A 19,671-nucleotide genomic window follows, 5' to 3' on the forward strand; every position below is an offset into this window, starting at 1 on the left:
TGTAATTATATATGTGTTTTCCAATGGTCTTAGGCGACCCCTGTGAAAGGGTCGTTTGACCCCCAAAGGGGTCGCGACCCACAGGTTGAGAACCGCTGCTTTACAGGGTTCCCTAATCAGAAGCAGCCACTTCACTGAGACTCTCCCCGCTCCCTGCGCCACACCACACCTCCAAACTCAAGGTAACAACAAAAATAACATTAACACAGTGCCTTTGAGGGCTTTGTTCTTGGTTTGTGAACATGAGGAATACCATTTTATAGACACCGAATGGGTGTCCTGCTCGGAGTGACAGAAGGTGCCGTTTCTCCTGGACGAACCCACATTGCCCCAGGACGGTGCCCAGCCCCCTTCAGACCCCGCCCCCGCCCCCGCCCCCACATCCTCTGACGGCAGAACGCGGAGGAGAGCCAGGCGGGGCATCGCACCTGCTCCTGGTGCCCCGTTAACAGACTCTGGGACAGGGTCTCCCAGCCTGCACCTCCTCCGCGCCGGGCTGCCTGGGTGGGGGCGCGTGTGAACACGCCCAGGTGTGACCGATGGGGGGTCAGGGAGTGAGCGGCAGGTGTGCGTGGGGCCTGGCGCGGCCCTGCCCACGGCTGTGGGCTTCCTACCACCGTGCACTCAGGCCACCCTGAAGTTACAAAACAACACGAGATCAAATCAAGCACGGGAGAAAATGATACAATCCAGAGACGCGGGACGCTGCTGCTGGGGTGACGCGGCATACTGATGTACAGTAACTGCTTTCATAAGTCTTCACAAAGAGTCCCCTCTGAAATAACGATTAAAGGGTGTGAAGTACATGCACACACCAACACAGTCCCTAAGGACCAACGCGAGGCCCTGCACATCATTGTGTGCGGTCTGCTTTCACAGCCGGGCAGTGCGGTAAGTTCGTTCGCTCTGGCGCCACCACAGACATGCGAGTGATGCACTGTGGTACAGCGTTACCATGGCTACGTCACTAGGCAACCGAGCTTTTTCAGCTCCATTATAACCTCATGGGACCCCTGTCGTACAGGTGGAACGTCACTGACCGAAACGCCAGGAAAATGCATGGCTGTACAGGCAGACCTCAGAGATCTTCAGGGCTTGGTTCCAGACCACATCAATAAAACGAGTATCACCAGGAAGCCAGTGATGTGACTTTCTTTTTGGTTTTGTAGCACATGTAAGAGTTATGTTTACACTACACTGTAGTCAATTAAGTATGCAATAGCATTATGTCTTTAAAATAGTGAACATACCTTAATTAAAAATAGTATATTGCTAAAATACTATGGCCACCCTCTGAGCCTTCAGCAAGTCCTAATCTTTCTGCTGGCGGAGGGTGTCACCTCCATGCTGGTGGCTGCTGACTGACCAGGGTGGTGGCTGCTGAAGGTTGGAGTGACTGGCAATTTCTTAAAATAAGACGGTAATGAAGTTTGCCACATCCACTGACTCTTCCCTGTAGCGTGCGATCCTGTTTGATAGCACTTTACCCACAACCGAACTTCTTTCAAAATTAGTCAATCTCCTCAAACCCTGCTCCTGCTTTATCAACTAAATTACATAATATTCTAAATCCTCTGTTGTCGTTTCGATAATCTTCAGTCTTTCCACATAAAAAATCAGGGGCAGATTCCACATAAGAAAAAACCACTTTCTTTGCTTGGCCGTTAAGAAGCAACCCTCGTCCATTACAGACAGACCGTGAGAGGGCAGCGACTCAGTCCCGTCTCAGGCCGCACTTCCAGCTCTCACTCTCCTGCCGTTTCCTCCTCTTTCCCCACTGAAGTCTTTGCCCCTCGGAGTCCCGCCTCAGGACTGGAGTCAGCTTCAGCCACACGCCTGCGAGTGTTGCTAGGCTGACCTCCTCCCGTGAACCACAAATGTATGTAACGGTGTCTCTAATGGTGACTCTTTTCTGGACGGTTTTCAAGTTACTTTGCTCTGGTCCATCAGAGGAATGAAATCCCTGGAACGAGTGACTTCCAGGCTCGTTTTCCTGTGATCCTCTATTGCCTGAGTGGAAGCAATGTGGCCGAGCCTCTCAAGAACAAAGAGTCTAAATATGTAATGCCTTGTATTTATTCACGTGGTAGTTTTCCAAAATCTCCCTAAAAAGAGCAAACCCACCTCCAAAACCAGTTTAAAAAGTGAATAAACTAAGAAAGAAAGAAATCTCAGGGCTTTATGCTCACCCCTAAAGGTAGACATACCCGCTCTGCTGAGATTACCCTCATGGGTTCTTAAGACTCGCCCATCCGCTGAGCCCTGGTTCAGCTGGTTGGAGTGTTGTTCTGTAACCAAAAGGGGGCGGGTTTGGTTCCCAGTCAGGGCACATACTTAGGTTGCAGGTTCAACCCCGAGTCAGGGTGGGTACGATCCCCCAGTCCGGGCATGTATGGGAGGCAACCAACCAGTGCTTCTCTCTCACATCTGTGTTTCTCTCTCTCCTTTCCTCTCTCTCTAAAAGCAATGAAAAAATGTTCTTGGGTGAAGTAAAAAAAAAATGTAATTAAAAAAAAAAAGAATTGCCCATCTACTGGAAAAGAAAATTATGTTAGGAGAGGTCCGGTCAGCAGCTACTCCAAGCACCCTCAATCACCGGGCGCTGTCCAAGGTTCTGGACCATTGGCAGTCCCTCCATGAGCTGATAATGTATAACAATATCCCTTCCATCTGCATCATGGGAGCAATAATAAACATAGCCACCTATCTCTAGAAACAATCATAAAGAGCAGAAACATACAGTGTATGCATAAACGATTAACAAAGCAGAATACACGGGAGTGTGAGAAAATGTCTACTGTCAGGAGCAATCCAACTGAAGGAACCTAAAAATTAAACCACAGAGGTACTCAGGGAAGAGTCCTGGTGGCTTGTTATCCAGGATACGTATCAATGTAGCTCAGCCCTTCTAAATATAGTTATCCCTACTTAGCCACGATCTAAATAAGCCCCAAAGAAAAAAATCCTTGCTAATCCCCAACAGTAATCCTCCTATTGATGTAAACTATTCTACATCTATCCATACTGAATAGAGGAGGACCCAGGACACCACTCTTTAGAGGATATGATGCCTCCTTTTCCTGTTCTGTTGAGGGGCTGCTCATCGCCCAGAACCTTGGACAAGCACCCCTATGATGGAGGATGTTGGGGGGTAACAGGCAGCTGCTGACCGGACCTCTCCTAACGAATACATTTCCTCCTTCAGTAGACGGGCAATTCTTAACAAACCACGGTAGTAATCTTTGCCGAGTCGGTACAGCTACTTTTGGGGGTGAACATAAAATCCCAAAATTGATTTTTCTTAGTTTATTCACATTTTAAACATTTTTTGGGGGGGTGTTGCTCTCTTTAGGTAGATTTCAGAAAACTACCACACGGGTAAATGTAAGGTAGTACATGTTCAGAATCTTTGTTCTTGAGAGGCTTGGCAACATTGCCTTCCCGAGTGCCAGCGTCTTACAAGCCTGCCCAACTCTGAGAGACAGGTGTCACCCTTGACTGTAGGGCACATGGGAGTTAAGGCCTGGGATCTAAGGGACTCAAAACACAACGGCTTTAACTAGATTCCACCCCTTCTTGTCGCGTTCAGGGGGAGGGGAGGTGGGGTCTTTAAATGAGGAGCAAATTGCCAAATCAATGCTTCCCTAACAGAGCTAACCCGTCCAACGCCTGGAAGGTAAGGGTCCTCATTTCACTTTCTGTGGGGACGACATTAGCCAGTCTGTCCCGAACTAGTAGGTCCACAATTTGCCCCCCAATGGTCAGAAGACCCTGGGATGATCAGCCGATGGCTTTTATTCGAGTGGGGAGGCACCCTGTGGCTTTCACGTTCATCAGAGTGAACTTGACACCCACACCATGAGATCCGCTGCTTCCAGTTCCCAGGCAATCAGAGTTCACCCTCCACACAGACTCTGAACAAAGGGAGCCTATGGGACGCTGACAGGTTTGATGCTTAGGACCAGGGACAGGTCTTGCCGCAGTCGGAGCAAAAATTTATGGGGAGTGACAGGTAATTATCTCAACGGCTCCGAATTTCCAATACTAGCAATGGTCGTGCTTCCAATTCCTGTGCTGGAATTGTAATCAGGTCCCCAAGTGCCGGGTGTTTAAGTCTCGGGCCTACGGACGATCTGTTTCTCGGGAACACCGCATCTCCAAGGAACACCGGCTTTTCAGAAATAAGAGTAGGAGGCGTCTCGCGAGCATCATTAATCAAAGGCAAGAAAGCAAAGAAACTCTTTTTGAAAAAAGAAAACAGAAATAAAAGAGCCTTCAGTGTCTTGCAGGTGAAACCACTTCAGGACTGCATCTAATGAACCGTCCGGATAGAGCACTGTCTGCGGTGTCCTGAAGGTTCTGGAGACAAGCAGGCTACGCGACATAATTAGTTCTGGCTGCATATCCCTGGGAACATCCCATGAACTCTCCTACCTTACTCTGAACAAAGTCTCTTTGTCTGCTGCATCTGCCTTCGTTTTTAACAAAAGAACAGTACGGAAGCAAATTTCTTCATGGTCCCTTACTCACGAAAGTAAAAATTAAAAGGCAAATGATCAAGGAAAGTATTGAAATATAATAGGTTACTATCTTTAAAGAATATAGAGTTTATGTAATTTAATAAGAAAATGATGAAAATCCTAAGAAGACAAAAAATAGGAGGATTCTTCAAAGAAGAAACACAGAAGTCCAATAAACCTATTTTAAAAAATAAAGTTCATTAGTAACCACGTAAATGTAAATTATAATGGTATAGCTTTAACTATCAAAACCCTACTGATAAGGACAAGAGAAAAAAGATAGCACCTCATGTGTGTGTGATGTAAGTGTAATGTCTCAGGGAGAGAAAGTTTCAATATGGATCAAAAAGCATTTATAATGTATATAACCAAAACAGGGTTATTACACTTATACCAAGAAAAGAATAGTAACAATTGTGAATAAATGCTATTAAGAAATAACACCTGGAAATAACCAACATCTTCTAAATACAGATTTGGTTAACAAATCGATAATACATCCAAAATACATATATGTAGGCACACCTGATCAGATAGTAAAAAAAACATATAATAGTATGAGAAAAAACATTTTGCTAAGTAAAACCAATAAAATAGTGTATCTAGGAGAGTATATTATCCATTATAGGAGAGAGAAAATAATGTGGAAAGACAGGGAGCAAAATGCTGACAATAAATTATCTTTTTGGTGACATTAGAGATGTTTTTTTTTCATTATACATTTTGGTGATCAGTTTCCAAGTTTTCTGTATAGAAGTCATAACATTTTGTTTTAAAATTTCTAGTAAATTTTACTTTAAAAAGCAGATCCCTTACAGCCCAATAAAGAAATGAAGAGTGAATATAAAGAGATATTTAAATTAAGGAAATATAACTGGTTAACAAAAGTGAACATTACCCAACTAGGAATGAAATAAAAAGGCACAGATGAGCAAAGTTTGTGAGAAATGATATACAAGGACGGGTCTACTGAAAGAAACATACTCAGCAACCATACTGTACGTATGGAAAGTTTAATGTCGTGGAAAGTGCTCATTTTATGCAATCACTTAAAACACATTATATATATATAGTAACAATGTAAAGATAGATACGCACAGGAAACAGAAGGGGACAACATAAGCCACTCTGACCCCCACCCCCCACTCCGTGGCATGCCCGCCACACCTGTCACGGAGCCAGGCTTACCTGGGGCACTACCTCACTGTGGAGAAGAAAACTAAAATCATGGCGGAAACCACATGGAAGAGTCCTTCTCCACCCCCACCCCCAAAATAACCTTCACGGGTCGCTGGGAACCCTGCCTCGGAGCACCCCGCAAGCCTTAGCCCTGTCAGCTACTGGCCCTCAAGAACACACTAAATGGCAGGCGAACCTAGCAGTTTTGCCAAGGAGACTGTTACCTCGGCTCAGAACGGGGCAGCTTTGGGGCAGAACAGCACGGAACGAGGCATGGGCCGATCGGGGTTAATGGGACACATTCTCCTAACGCCACAGGACGGCCTCCATTCAACGCACGACGGGGAGGCCCATCCGCGCGTCTGAGAGCAGCGACAGCAGATGGAAACAGCAGCGCCGCTGTTCTGGGCTGGCCCCGAACGAATACAATCAGCCGCCGACTGTGCTGCGTCGGGCCCACAGCCAACAGAAGCATTGAACAGGGGCCACACCGTCAGACGCACTCCCCAAGGGCTGCGTCCAGGAAGGGCAGCTTCCAATGGCATTGCACAGAGTGCCAGAGCCACGCTGTGCAAAGGTCACCCGCTCAGCTCTGCAAACACCTGGTCTGTCATTCTGGCACCCGGCTGTGAGGCTGTCACAGGAAGTGACTGGGCCTAGGGACAGGTTGGCTGTTTCCAACCCCATCATCACACGCTACCCCCAAATGGATAACAGATCTATCCTTCAAAAGACCACTCCTGCCCCTGGCCGGGTGGCTCAGTTAATTGAACACCATCCCATACACGTGCCAGGTTGTGGGTTCAATCCCCAGTCAGGGCGTGAATGGGAAGCAACCAATCAATGTTTCTCTCTCGCATCAACGTTTTTCTCTAAAATCAATAAGCCTGTTTTTAAGTTAAAAACAAACAAATAAACAACAACAAAAAAACACTCTTTTCCAGTTGGGTCTAAATCTTTGCCAGCAGATCTGAAACTTAACCTCCAGACTCAGGAGAAAATACCAACTTCTTACCATTTGTGGACAGAGATACCTGGGGAGATGACTGAGGATGCAGCTTCAGGAGCAAAATGCCAAAAAGCAGACGAGGGGGTTTCCTCCCTTAGGGAGCCCACCACCCTCCCGCTAGAGCTGGGTTTCAGAAAGAATGTGTGTAAAAGCACAAAAAAAAAAGAGCCCTGCCCCCTCCTCAGGCCCTTAAGAAATGGTCACCTTCCTACAGCTCCCACCTCTTCCCACCTCAACTACTTCAAACCCTTTGAACCAAATCCAACTCTCAACCCACCCGGGCAGGTGCGTGTGCCCCAAGTCCCCTCCGTGAGCAAGTCTTGAGCACCGATCGCTCTGCCGGGCGCCAGACCGAGGCCCCGATACATCAGGCCTTCAGTGCCCACATCTTCACTTTCCCCACGTCCTTTATGTCATCCTTGGCACCTCTCCACAAGCCAGCGAGGAGGCAGGCGTGTCCCCCCGGGGAAGGGCAGCCCCGAGCAGGGGCGCTCACACAGCCGGACCCAAAGGTGCGGCCCCAGCCTGGCTCGGAGCCCGCAGGCTGCCCCTCCCTGCCCTCCCTGCCGCCCCCAGAGCCCTGGGCCCCTCACCGGTTGATGTGGTGGCGCATGAGAGACCATGTCCCCTGGCCCATCTTGCTGCAGCCATGTTTCTAGAACACAAAACGTCGCAGAGTCGAACACCACGAACCAGGAGGTGCGGGCGCTCCTCACCAAGGCCGTCCCTTTCTCAGGCTGCACGAGGACAGCGAGCTACGGTTTCCTGCTTGGAACCACACCTCTCCCTGTGCCCATCCCGCAGGTCACATGCCTTCCAAGCTAACAGATCTATCACTGGGGAAGGGTGGGGCGGGGGAGGCTCTGTGTTTAAAAGTTAGCCCACAAAAGAATATATAATCTTTCCCAGGGAATTCACCAAGTTGTGAGATTGTACAAAGAGAACCCTTAAAGAAAAGGCAAAGGCAGTGACAGGAAGCAGGAAGCCCTCGCAACCCTGAAGAACTAGGGGCACGAACTGAACACGGTATCCAGGATGGGTCCTGGGGCAGAAAAAGACATGAGTCGGAAAACTGGTGAAATTCACATAAAGCCTGAAGTCTGACTAGTAGTGTTACAGAGTGGGGGTGTCCGAAAATCCCCAGAGCCTGCGGGTTGGCGGATGGGGAAAGGAAACAGCTTTTAAGATGCCTTCACATGTCTGTGGCTAGTGGCTAGCGTCTTTGGTTCTTCCAAGGCCCCAAGAAGATGGGAGGGGTTTTGGACCATGGAATGGTACAGAAAGAGCAACGCACACAGATTCTGTGAATGGTCAAAACTGGTTACCACGCCCACTGCGTCACAGGACACAGCGAGGGGTTTAAAAATAATCAGCAGACATGTTAGGAGAACACCATGTGGCTTTGAAAGGAAAGGAGAACTCCATGCGGTTTACAAGGAGGCTGGGAACCCCACGTGGTTCTGCCTTAAGAGCTGGGGAGCACCGCAACACAGGCAAAACCTCCCCAGTCAGGATCGAATGATTGGCAGCTGCTGGTAAAGCTGAGCTGTGTCTGGGAAGGAGGAAGACTGCATCTCTGACTTTTCTAAAACTAGCCTGGTTTGGTAGGGGGAGGCAGAACCATGTGTTTGTGGGTGTTTTAAAGAAAATGAGACTTCACGGCAGAAATCCGCAAATAATCTAAATCTATATAGCCATTAAATAAACAACTCTTTTTCTTTTCACCAAACTCCGGTATTGAGAGTTATGCTTCTGGCGGCGGGCAGTCAGGCCCTTGTAACCGAACGGCCCGTGGGTTCTGTTTCAATCGGAGCAGCCCGCGGGTTCTGTTACAGCAGTCCCATGTCCACGCAGGTTTCTGTTTCAGCACATGTCCCACGGCAGCATGAGAAGTTAAACTCTCATACGCCGAGGAAGAGGTACGCAAGAACCCTGTATTAGCTTGGCAGCTTTTCTGTAAATCTAAAGTTATTCCACAACGCAAAGCTGATGGCAAACCTGTCGTGCCCAGAACAAAGCAACGACAGAACCCTGAGAGGCAGAGAGCAGACATGAATCACGGAGAAGAGGCCGCAGTGGAGCCGGGGCTGCGGGCTACATGGAAGGGCTGTGGCCTTTCCCCGAGGCCGACAGAAGCCCGACACCCACCCGAGGGCTGTGTCTGGCTATGGCCTTTCCCCGAGGCTGACAGAAGCCCGACACCCACTCCAGGGCTGTGTCAGACAGTGTCCCCAGCATGCCTGGGGCACATGGGGCCACGGGCAGCCTCTGGGTCGCAGATGAATGAACCAGCAAACGCAGAGATGGCTCAGCACGGTGAGCAGCCTGAGAAAGGAGCAGCGCTCTGTGACCCACTTTATGCCGACTGCCAGTCTGGCAGAAGGCCAGGCACCTGGCGACCTGCTGAGCTGGGAGTTAGCAGCCCCAGGCAGCTGGGGGTGTGTGTGCGGCTCAGACTCAGTGGTGGGCTCCACATGACTCCAAGGCTCTCACCTAAGAGCAGTAACACCCAGGTCACACCCCTCCCATCTCTGAGGCTGGAGAGAAAGCCACAGAATCCCGGGATTTCCCCAGGTGACTCCCCTGCCAGCCGGTGGGAGGAGTTTGAGGGCTGGCAGCCAGGGGACCTCCCTGGCTCTTTTGTCACTGCGATACCACATAACCACCGAGGCTGGGAGGCACATTTTGGCTGATTTTATAGTGAAGTCCTGTTCTTCTCTGACGTTTAAGAACAGGGATCTAAATTTTAAACTTAAATCTCCTTTTACCAATAAATCTTGCCAGCTTCTTGGGAGTTACAGAATCGTGTCCATTTGAGAAGCAGCAGGAAAAGACCCTCACAGAGATCTCTGAACACACAGAAATCAGTGTGCTGATCATTCAAGCTCCACCCAGACACCCACAGACCTGGCGTTTCTGCCCACCATAGCTTTAAGATAAGGAAACGTTGCCGGGGAATTTAGCTGTCCGGCTTTGTGTGTGAAAAATCGATGGACCAAAATAATTTTAGATGGTAACTCAGAACAGAAACCATTTATCCGATATTTGAGCCTAAGGAACTGCAGCCTGGAAGGTGGGGTCCAGGTAGCAACCCAGCCGCACGCCAGGGAGAGCCAAGAAAGGCAGCTTCGTAAAGGCGAAACCCCACGTGTACCTCGTCCGTGCAAATGAGGGGTTCTGGCTGGGTCCACAGGGACTGGGTGGTCCTGATATGCAGACGAGGGGCGGAAAAGTCCAGAAGGCAGTGAAGTCCCTCTACATCCACGCGTTCAGGACAACCGTCCCAGGGTGTGTCTGGCTCGGCCCTGAGCAGAGTACCGGCCGCTCTGTGTGGTGAGTCATGAACGCCGCATCTCTGTTTCCTCGTGGATGTCTACTACCCGGTTATGCCCCAGCTCTGACGTTTGGAAGTCAGAGCTCAGGTGGGCTTGAGGGGTCAGGACACACTTCCTGGGGAAGGCTGTGTGTCGGTGAGACGGGCGCAGCAGGGAGACTGGCCATCCCCAGAGGAGGGGACAGCGCAGCCAAAGGCAAAGGGGCAGGCTCTCCAAGGGAACTCAGCGCTGCGGTCTGGTTGGCAAATGACCAACATGAAGCGCGACGCCCGCTGCCTGCCCCGCGCCTCACTCATCAGCCCCGGCACCCAGCCCCCAGCCCCCAGCACCCAGCACCCAGCCCCCAACCGCGGCCGCTGTCCCAGTCAGCGGGAGGCTGTGGGCGCCAAAGCCCACCTGCCAGGCCTGCGGCAGTTTGATCGCATCTGGAGTGGGTCCCAGCCATGCCTGGAAGGTGCAAATCTGCAAGTCCTCCCCGCTGGAGTCGGTGCCAGGGGAAATCTCCCGCCCCAAATGCGCTAGGGGCCAAGTCAGGTTCTGAGCATGCAGCAAAGCACATCCCAGAGGCCCAGTTTCCCAACCAAGCCGATGCCCAAATGCACAGAGATGGCGGGAGGAAGGTCTCCGTCCCTTCACCCCAGGACACATTGAGCAGGGAGGGGTAAGCGTAAGCGAGTCAGAGGAAGCAGACTGGCTCCCCCTTTCACACAGCTGGGGGGCAAACAGAAACCCACCAGAGGAGAAAGTGACCGCTGAACAAATCGGAAATGGGTGTGGAGTTGACAAGGTGGGCAGGGTGGGGACAGCGCCGGGAGGCAGGTTAGCAACCAGGGAAAGGGGCCTGGCCCCTTCACAGCGAGGCCGTGCATCTGTGGCTTTGGCATGCACCCCTCGGGGAAGGCGGCCCACGGGACCAACGACATGACAAACAGAAGCACCTTGTGGACTTAGAAATTGCAGTGGGAGAGCAGGGACGAGCTGGCCGATTTCCAAAGCTCGGCGCAAAGTGCCTCTCCTCCCAAGGAGGTGGGAGTGCCTCTGTGTGTCTCCTGCCAGACAGGCGTGACTGCCCCACTGCCACAGAGAAACTCCGGGAAGCCAAGTGACGTGCCCAGAAAGAAAATGCTGGAATCAGCCAAAAACACGGGTCCGTCGGGCTCCCACGTGGTCTGCTTCCCACCACATTACACCACCTCCAAAAGCCCAGGGAGCCCCCATGTCCTGTACCCCACCTCCCTCCGAAGGCGGGATCCAATCTACACGTCAGTGAATAAGGTCTCCCCTCACGGGAGAGAGAGAAGGAGGCTGGGGAGCCCTCTTCTCCCACCCAGGGCCTGTCACCCAACTGTGCTAGCCCAGACTGGCGACAGAACACCGCCGCGGAGACAGAGGCCAGGCTTCCCGGGCTGTACGGGGACGCAGCGGGGACCGCGCTCACGCCCTCCGGCAGGACCGGCAGCCAGCGCCCAGGCCTTGCTCCGTCCCAGTCAACGGCAGGGTGGAGCTTTCGGCCTGGGTTTCCACGTTGGAAACGTGACAAAGGCTTGCCAACGCAATTACAACAGGCAATCTTCCTAAAATAAATTCCACGTGGAGCCATTTGGGGAGCTAAGGGTACAGGCCCACGAGTTCACTGCGTCTCCTGCCCACCTCACCAGCCTCTGTGTTCCACGGCCGGAGGCTTTGTTAGAAACGAGCTCTAGCTGGTATACCGGCTATTTATAAATTCGGGATTCATGGATTTTTTTTCCAGAAAGGGGGGGTTTGGGGACAGAATGCAATGGGGAAGTATTTTCACTTCTGCTTTTGCCGAACTCAGGGGAGACGCCAGGGTGGCTGATGGACTCCTCAGCAGGGAACACCTTTGTAAGGGGCCTGCTTGCCAAGCTGGGGAAATCCAAGACTCACCCGGGCAGCCGCGGGACATTTACCTGCGACATGGTCCCTAAGACAAGGTTACTTGGCGGCGCTGTGAACCCCAATTCATTTACTGTAAAACAGATAATAGTTAGATTCTCGACCTGGGTCTCACGATCTTGGCTGTGGTTTCAATACTTGCCCTACAGAAACCAACAAGACAGCCCAGGGGCTCCAAAGCAGGAACTCCCCTCCACGCTGCCACACACCACGGCCACTCACGGGATGCATCACTGCCTAAGGGCCCTTGTGCCCGTCACTGTGGCGTCACTGCGGTCCCATCTCCTGCACCCCCAACACACACACACACTCTTCCGAGGCCTAGCGTCCAGGTATCACTTCCTTCTAGACCCTCACAGCAGGGCTGACGTCCGTCCTGCTCAGCAGCCCAGCCTGCACTGCGCGGCTAGTGGCTGCCACTTAGAAAAACTATGCAGTGACAGGCACGTCCAGAGGGACACGTGTCTGCAACACAGGCTATTGCTGGCCTGTTCAAACCTTACAATCTCAGCTCTCCTTCCCTCCCAGCCCTCGTGAGTCCCCAAACATGAACGCTTATCTGGAACTGGGGTCACTAGGAAAGCAGTGAGAAATGCCCAGACGGAGGCACCCCGGCTCGCCCCGTTACTGCCAACCAGAGACGCTCTAACGTGCGCAAAGTACTCGGCAGAAGTGCCTTCTGGAAACCTTAAGGAGGAGGACTCAATGGGACTTGGAGGCTAAAAGGCGGGGCAGGATTGGCCCCAGGTTTCTGGAGTGGAGTCCTGGGTGGGTGGTGGGGCCCCTGACTGAGACAGAAGCCGGCGGGGGGCACCTGGTGAGAGAGTGGGCTCGGGCTCCCATGCAGACAGGAGAGCCCTGGGGGCTGCCCTGGCGGGGATCCCTCCTGGGGAGCCAGGCCAACACCGGCTGGAGCTCAGCAGGGGATTCCTGGGCTAGAAATACAGATTTTGGATACATTAGCACAAATTCTGTCGATGAAGGTTGAGATGTCAGTGAGATTCCTCCAAATCCTTCAGAGAATGAGAAGAGGAGAAAGTCCTCGGCCAAGCTCAGGGGACATCAGCAGCTACTGGGGTGCAAAGGAGGGGCCTGAGAAGCTGATGGGGAGGAAGGGCCACTGAGGGGGCATGCGCTGCCATATGCTGGGAAGCAGAAAAGCGAGCGAAAGCGTATCCCGTGCACTGAAAGGCCACAGGTTCGATTCCTGGTCAGGGCACATACCTAGGTTGTGGGCTTGATCCCCAGACGGGGTGCTGTGGCAGGCAGCTGATGTCTCACATCGATGTCTGTCTGTCTGTCTCTCCCTCCCTCCTCCCTGTCCTCTATCTCTAAAATCAGTAAACATATCCTTGGGTGAGGACTGAAAAATAAAAAAGACCAAGGGAAGCGGGAGGTGGGAGGGAGGACATGGGTTTGATTACCAGTGCAAATAATCCTGGGAAAAAAGAGAAAATCCCTACTATGACCATGCCACTAACTCCCCCCGTCAGGGGAAGACTAACCCATCATGTACTGTAGACGTTTGTCAGAAAGCTTTGTTGGGTTTTTTTCCCCCAAAATAAAGTCTCAGGCAAACTTTCCCTTCTTCACTATGGAAATTGGACCCCATTTTAAGTGAATCCCTCGGCGCGTCCTCGTAGGGCTGCTGCCGGCTTGACGGCGAGGGTTTCCCAAGCACCACTGGCGGGCAGTTTTTGGGGTGCAGCGGCCAGGATGCTGCCGCACCATGTCTGGCAGAGACGAAGGGCGGGAACGCAGCTGGAGAAGAACACCATGGGGCCAGCACCGCTGTGCTCAAACGCTGAGGGGCTGTCCGGTGACTGCATTCCTTCTGGAAAGTCGGAAGGAGAAACCTGGACCAGGTAAAGACAGCCACCTCCCCTCCGTAGCACTGCCCACCTGAACCCCTGCAGCTGTCCCCGAAGGCAAGGCGACGCTTCGGTGGGAGGGGCGTTTCCATCACTAGCGGTGCTCACGCCGGCACAGGACGGCCGCTAAGTCCTAGCGCAGGCGTCCCTGTCGAGGCTGTCGCTGATCAAGTCCCTTCCTGTCCCCTTCCCCAGGGTCATGACCCATGTAGGCTGAGTCCCTCCTCCGTCTCTGCACTGCGGTGGGAGCTGGGGACGCTTCAGTGAGCGAAGGGGAGTAAACCCTTTGCCGCTATGACGCTTAGACGGCAGGAAGTAAACCCCGTCCTACTGTGAAGGTGACAGAGAGCAGGGAGGGAACTAACTGGTCAGAGCGAGGGGGCTGAGAGCGAAGCTGGGCTGGAATCTCAAAGCTTTTTCTTTACTTATTTATTTAGACAGAGGGCAAGGGAGGGAGAGAGGGAGGGAGAGAAACATCCATGTGAGAGAGAAACACCGATGGGTTGCCTCTCACACGCCCCCCGTTGGAGACCTGGCCCACAACCCAGGCGTGTGCCCCGACTGGGAATTGAACCCACGATGTGTCCGTTTGCAGGCCGGCACTCAATCCATGGAGCCACACCCGCCAGGGCTAGAACTTTATATATAAAGCTCATGGAGAGGGTGGCCTGTGAGCAGCTTCATCGAGGAAAGATAACCAGGAAAATTACTTGCCCTCCATGGCTAATAAACCGAGTGGCCACTAGGCTAACCTGCGTACCCCCAGAGTGACGTCTGCCAACAGAAAGCAGAGCCAGTTAGCTTGCAAGTCTGGGCACAAGGCACCTGCCCTCCTGGTACAAACGCCCGGAGCCAGGTTTTGCCCCTGCAGAGCGGAGTCCCTCCCATCACTGTCACCGGTCATCAGCAGACACGCGGCCTCCCATTGAGCCTCCAGAGGTAAGCTCCCTATGCGCTCCTTTTTCATTCAAACTGCATGTCCCTCAGGTTCTAAACGCTCTAACGAGTGGGAGGGCTCAGAAGGTGTGTTTCAGAAAACTGGTGCCCAGGGGCTCCAGGGCATGAAAGACATCTGACACGGGACAAAAAGAAGTCACCCAGGAACGTGATTTGGTCCTAATTTCAAGACTCCCAGGTGTCAACATACACAAGACTTGATAAAAATACTCACTAATCCTCTTCCTTTCTCTAGTTTTAAAAGAAAATGTTCACCCCCCCCCCAAGAAGAGACCACCCTGTTTTCTAGCCCAAGAAGGGCTTTGCTTTTACCAGGACAACTTTGAAATACATGGCAGCCTTGCTTCAAGCTGCCGCATTCCCAGGAGAATCAAGAACATACAGACGCCGGTGCCTGGAATGAAATAACGGAGCAGAGTTCATCCCCTGGTGGATGGTGCAGTGACCCCCGCCCCAGCCCTGGGGAATTTTCCACTAAATAGCATAGCACACGTTTCTGGGCTCACTTCAGTAAGGAAAGAGCCCTCAGAACAGCCCTGGCTGTGTGGCTCAGTGGGTTGAGCATCATTCCACAGGGCAAGAGGTCGCTGTTTCAGTCCCCGGTCAGGACATGCCTGGGTGGCAGGTTTGGTCCCAGGTCAAGGGCATGCGGGAGGCAGCCCATCAGTGTTTTTCTCCCTCTTTTTCTCCTTCCCTTCCCCTCTCTCTGGAACCAACAGAAGAAAAAAGATATATTTTTAAAGAAATGCACAAGTCTTTCAAACAAACAAACAAACAACTAAGTCTATTACAAGAGCGTCCCCAACCTACCTCTAGGAGGAGATTGCAGTGGGACTGTCTGGGTAACAGCACACTCAAAGCCCACAGAGGCGCACGTGCCCATGGCCTGATTTCCCCCAAGGTCAACAAAAGCACAGTCCGGTCCGAGAGCGCTTGTCCTTTCTGCTTCTAAGGCGCTGCTACAGCCCAGGGAAGGAGCTGGAAACGACCCCGCCTGGACCGCTGGGAGCCGTGGGCCCAGGACCTCACGGGGCGGCAGGCCGAGCAGAAGCCTAGAACTCTATGACCCGGAGGGGCTTGGGGGCGCCGCCTCTCTGGGGCTGGTGCCTGGGACCCAAGCAGCTGGCAGGGAGGGACTGGGGGAGGGGGGACAGGAACTCAGGGCCCTGCTGGCTTCTCCTGCCAGTCACAGGAAACTCTGAGTTAATACAAAGGAACGGGCGCCTCAGTAATGAGCACCAAGAAGTGTCCCCTGGGGAGGGCAGGCGCTGTCAGCAGCCACTCCTGAAGCGCGGCCACAGCTGACAGCCCGGTAGAGGCCCGCGGGCGCACTGGCCACAGCCCCCGGTTCCCCTTCCAAGTCCCATAGCCGGAGGCTGAATTCTCCAGTCCCCCTAAGGACGGGTGACTGCCACCACATGGCCGGTGCCCCCGTGGGGTGGGATGAACACCACCCAGGCCCACCATCCGCCTCCAGAAGACTGTGTGCCCGCTGTGTGCCCGTCTGGACTGGCCCTGCAGCAGGTGGGGAGGCAGCTGCGTCCAGGTGCGGCCCCAGCCCCGCTCACAGCGGCCGCCCCCACGCTCCTGGCAGTGACCCTCTGGACAAGTTCTTCAGCAGCTCCCGTTTGAAATAAAAATGGGGAGAAAAGGAACTGCCAAGAGGATTAACGAGCTGACATTTGTTAAATGTTCAGGACAATGCCTGACAGAACAAGAACTCTAAAAGAGTTTGCTAAGTAAGAAAACAAAACAAAACAAAACAGTATGTGGTCTTTGTGTGTAACAGGTATGTGAGTTTCGATAAAGGGATGAAGCCGGGGAGGACACCCCTCCTAACAGCCTTTAGGTCCCCTCCATTGTGATCCCAGTTGTGACCCTGGGTGCTACCAGCTAGGAACAGGGTGCTGGAGGGCCAGCGTGGAATAAACACTGTCCCCAGGGCCCCCTCATTCCAGGTGACTTATGAACAACTAGCAACTACAATGAAACCGGCTCAGGCAGAACAAAGAGACAAAGACAAGTGTCCCAGGTTGCAGCTGGCCGTCGGAAGCCACCGAACATCTCCCCTTTGACGCCTTCAGATGCAAGAGGGTCCTTTGGGTCCCCGCACATGGAGCAATTGTATGTAACAACTCATCTGTGTCTGTGATTTGGGACTTCAAAGGCATCAAAGGGGTTCTGATAACAACATCTTTTCGATGAAATTCAGAGCGCCCGATGTAACAGAAACTCCTCCTGAGATGTTTAGATCTAGATCTCAGGTATAAAATTCCATGTGATGAATTATACAGAAATCCCCTGACTTCCTCAGAGACACCTCCGGATCAGCACTGTGGAAAAGTGAGCTGCGCCACGCCAGCCCGCCGCGACCAAAAATTACCTATCAGCTAGCGATTCGATCTGGTGACAGCACTGGCTTAGTCACTTAGGCGCCGTGTTGTGACAGTTCTGCTTTTAAGATGTGTCAACATTTCAGATACTGTTTGAACTTGACTAAGACGAGAAATTCCCAGGCTGCAGAACAGCTATTTTGGAAAGAACTGATCCCTGCGGCGGCCAACGATCCACACCAGGGCAGCACCACACACCCTGACGACCGACCGGCAGAAGTAGAACCAAAAAGAACGCTGGGTATTTTCATCCGGCGCGATTTTTAAAGGGGGTGGGGGTGGGCATTGCACGGGTAGGCGCAGAGGCATGTCTTTTATGATAAATAGTGGTCTCAGCTCCATTTTTCTGTTACGTACAGTGACTCACGGAGAGGAAGTTATTCCTAAGGTTTTAAAATGATGAACAGCCCTGACCACTGTGGCTCAGTTGATGGGAGCATCGTCCCACAGACTGAAAGGTTGCAGGTTCGATTCCCGGTCAGGGCACAGGCTTGGGTTGTGGTTGGGCCCCCAGGCAGGGTGCCTTTGAGAGTCAACAGATAATGTTTCTCTCTCACCCAGATGTCTCTCTCCCTCTCTCTCTCCCTTCTGCTCTCTCTAAAAAGCAATGAGCCTGTCATCCAGTGAGGACGGGTGGATAAATAAGTAAATAAAGAACTATGTGACCAAACAAAAGAAGGCAAGGTTGGAGGCGCTCCACAGAGACCTTAGAACACCAAGCTGGGGCGTATCAAGAACACAAAGTCTTGGCTACGGCACAGCCCCGGGAAGGAAACTTCCCCATCACCCTTCCTCTCAGGAGCACTGAGACTTCCCCTCCCCACTCTTGTACCATTTATTCTTAGTAAATTCAGAAAACCAAGCAGTGGTTTCCAGCACTCACACCCAACTATTAAAGAGTTTTCCAACACTCTCAAATAGGACAGAAAGAGACGTTAGTTACTCATTATCCATTTACCTTCACGTCATTAATTGAATGCAAATTTCCTTCAAAATAAGGAAGTTGAGCAGGGAGTGAAGGAGCCCGAGTTCAAACTCTGCGCCCGGAATGCCACTAGCTCACCGGTTCAAGAACCCGCTTCAGCCAGGGCGTGGCCCCCCATCGGAGGATGTCACTGGCCTCCCGGGACAGCCTGGTGCCCAGGAGGGCTGCGGCCATCAGCGCTCCCGGTCTCCGTCCTTCCCCCGGGTCCCCCTGGGCTTCTGCTGCACCCCCCACCCCCGCAGCTGCTCCCGGGGGCGTTCCTTGCGCACTCGAAGCCCCTGCGCGTCACCCGCCCCGGCAGGAACGCTCCCTCCTGCCGCTCCCCGCTATTTCCTGGCACCCCGCGACATCTTCTCACAACTACATCTCCACGCTTGCACCGGGACCCTCCCGCGGCCCACCCACCCCGACTCTCTGCGCCTGCGCCGCTCCCAGGACCCCTACCCCCACGCCCCCCTCCACGGGATCCGGGTCCCCTCGGGGGAGGGGACAGGGGGAGTGTGGCGCGCAAAGGTCTCTCCTAGGTCCCCCAAGCGGGCGCTGGACGCTAGAGAAATAAGGAACCTTCGGGGTTGGGGCGGGGTTGGATGGGGACAGAGGGCAGGACGCAGGGGCGCTGCGGAGAGGCCGGGGGAGCCTCCCCGTCACCGGGGTCCCTACACGTTCCAGCACCGGGACAAATGCAGGACCCGGAGGCACGGCTCTCAGCCGGCCGCTAGACCTCTCGGGCTCTCGCAGAGGGTGTCCCCAGGCATCCCGGCTCGGCCCCCGCATTGTTCGCGCTGCCGGGGCTCCTCGGGTTGGCACCCGGCGGCGCGGCCCCTGCCCCGGCCCCTACCTCCGCCAGCAGCGCCAGCAGCAGCGCCGCCGCGCCCAGGGCCAGGCGGCTCATGGCTCCGCGTTGTCTCCGGGCGCGCCCGGCGCTCGCGTCGCAGGAACCCGGCAGTGGCACGTCCCCGCGCTGGGCCACAGGCCGGGCGGCTGGCGGGCGGGGAACTGGGACCCGCCGCCCTCCTAGCGCTCCGCCCCGCGCCCCGCCCTCGGCCGGAACGCGCTGGAGCGCGCGCCCACGGGCACCTGGAGCGCGGCCGGGGGGCGCTCGGCTGCTGGGTCGGGACCCCGAGGAGGGCCGCCGCGTCCCGCGAGCCGCAGAGGAGCTGCCAGGGGCCTCCTCCAACCTGGGGAGGTGGGGGCGTCCTGTCTCCCCTGAATAGACCCGGGAAGTCGTTTTTCAAAGGAGCCAAGTCTCCGCGAGGTTCTGCAGGGAGGTGGCTGGCCCTGAACCCATGGCTCCTTCTTGCTCCCGGTGCCCCCGGGGTCTTCCCTCCCCCCGATTCCTACGTGGTGGCAAGGACAGCTCAAGGACGTGGGACGCAGACTGCCAACAGGAGGCTCCCTGCGCCGCACCTCACTTTGCTGGGGGTTTCTATGCCGGCCCCTCCTGCCCTGGCCTGGCCTGGCCTTCGCCACCAGCCGCCCCTCATTGAAGCCCACCCTCCCGCTGC

The 19,671-nt window shown here is 53.7% G+C and overlaps 1 protein-coding gene across 1 annotated transcript in view; it reads right to left on the bottom strand.

Moving 5' to 3' along the window:
- Positions 1 to 19,136, bottom strand: part of VOPP1 (VOPP1 WW domain binding protein) — a 35,872-nt gene extending 16,736 nt beyond the window's left edge. The window contains exon 1 of the mRNA XM_090287008.1: positions 19,005 to 19,136. Within this exon, the coding sequence (XP_090143134.1) occupies positions 19,005 to 19,058 (54 nt within the window). The 5' untranslated portion in view covers positions 19,059 to 19,136. The remainder of the gene's footprint in view (positions 1 to 19,004) is intronic.
- Positions 19,137 to 19,671: the final 535 nt, after the last annotated feature.

This window comes from Furipterus horrens, unplaced genomic scaffold, assembly GCF_987537825.1.
Source record: "Furipterus horrens unplaced genomic scaffold, mFurHor1.1.pri manual_scaffold_9, whole genome shotgun sequence".
NCBI classification, from domain to species: Eukaryota; Metazoa; Chordata; class Mammalia; order Chiroptera; family Furipteridae; genus Furipterus; species Furipterus horrens.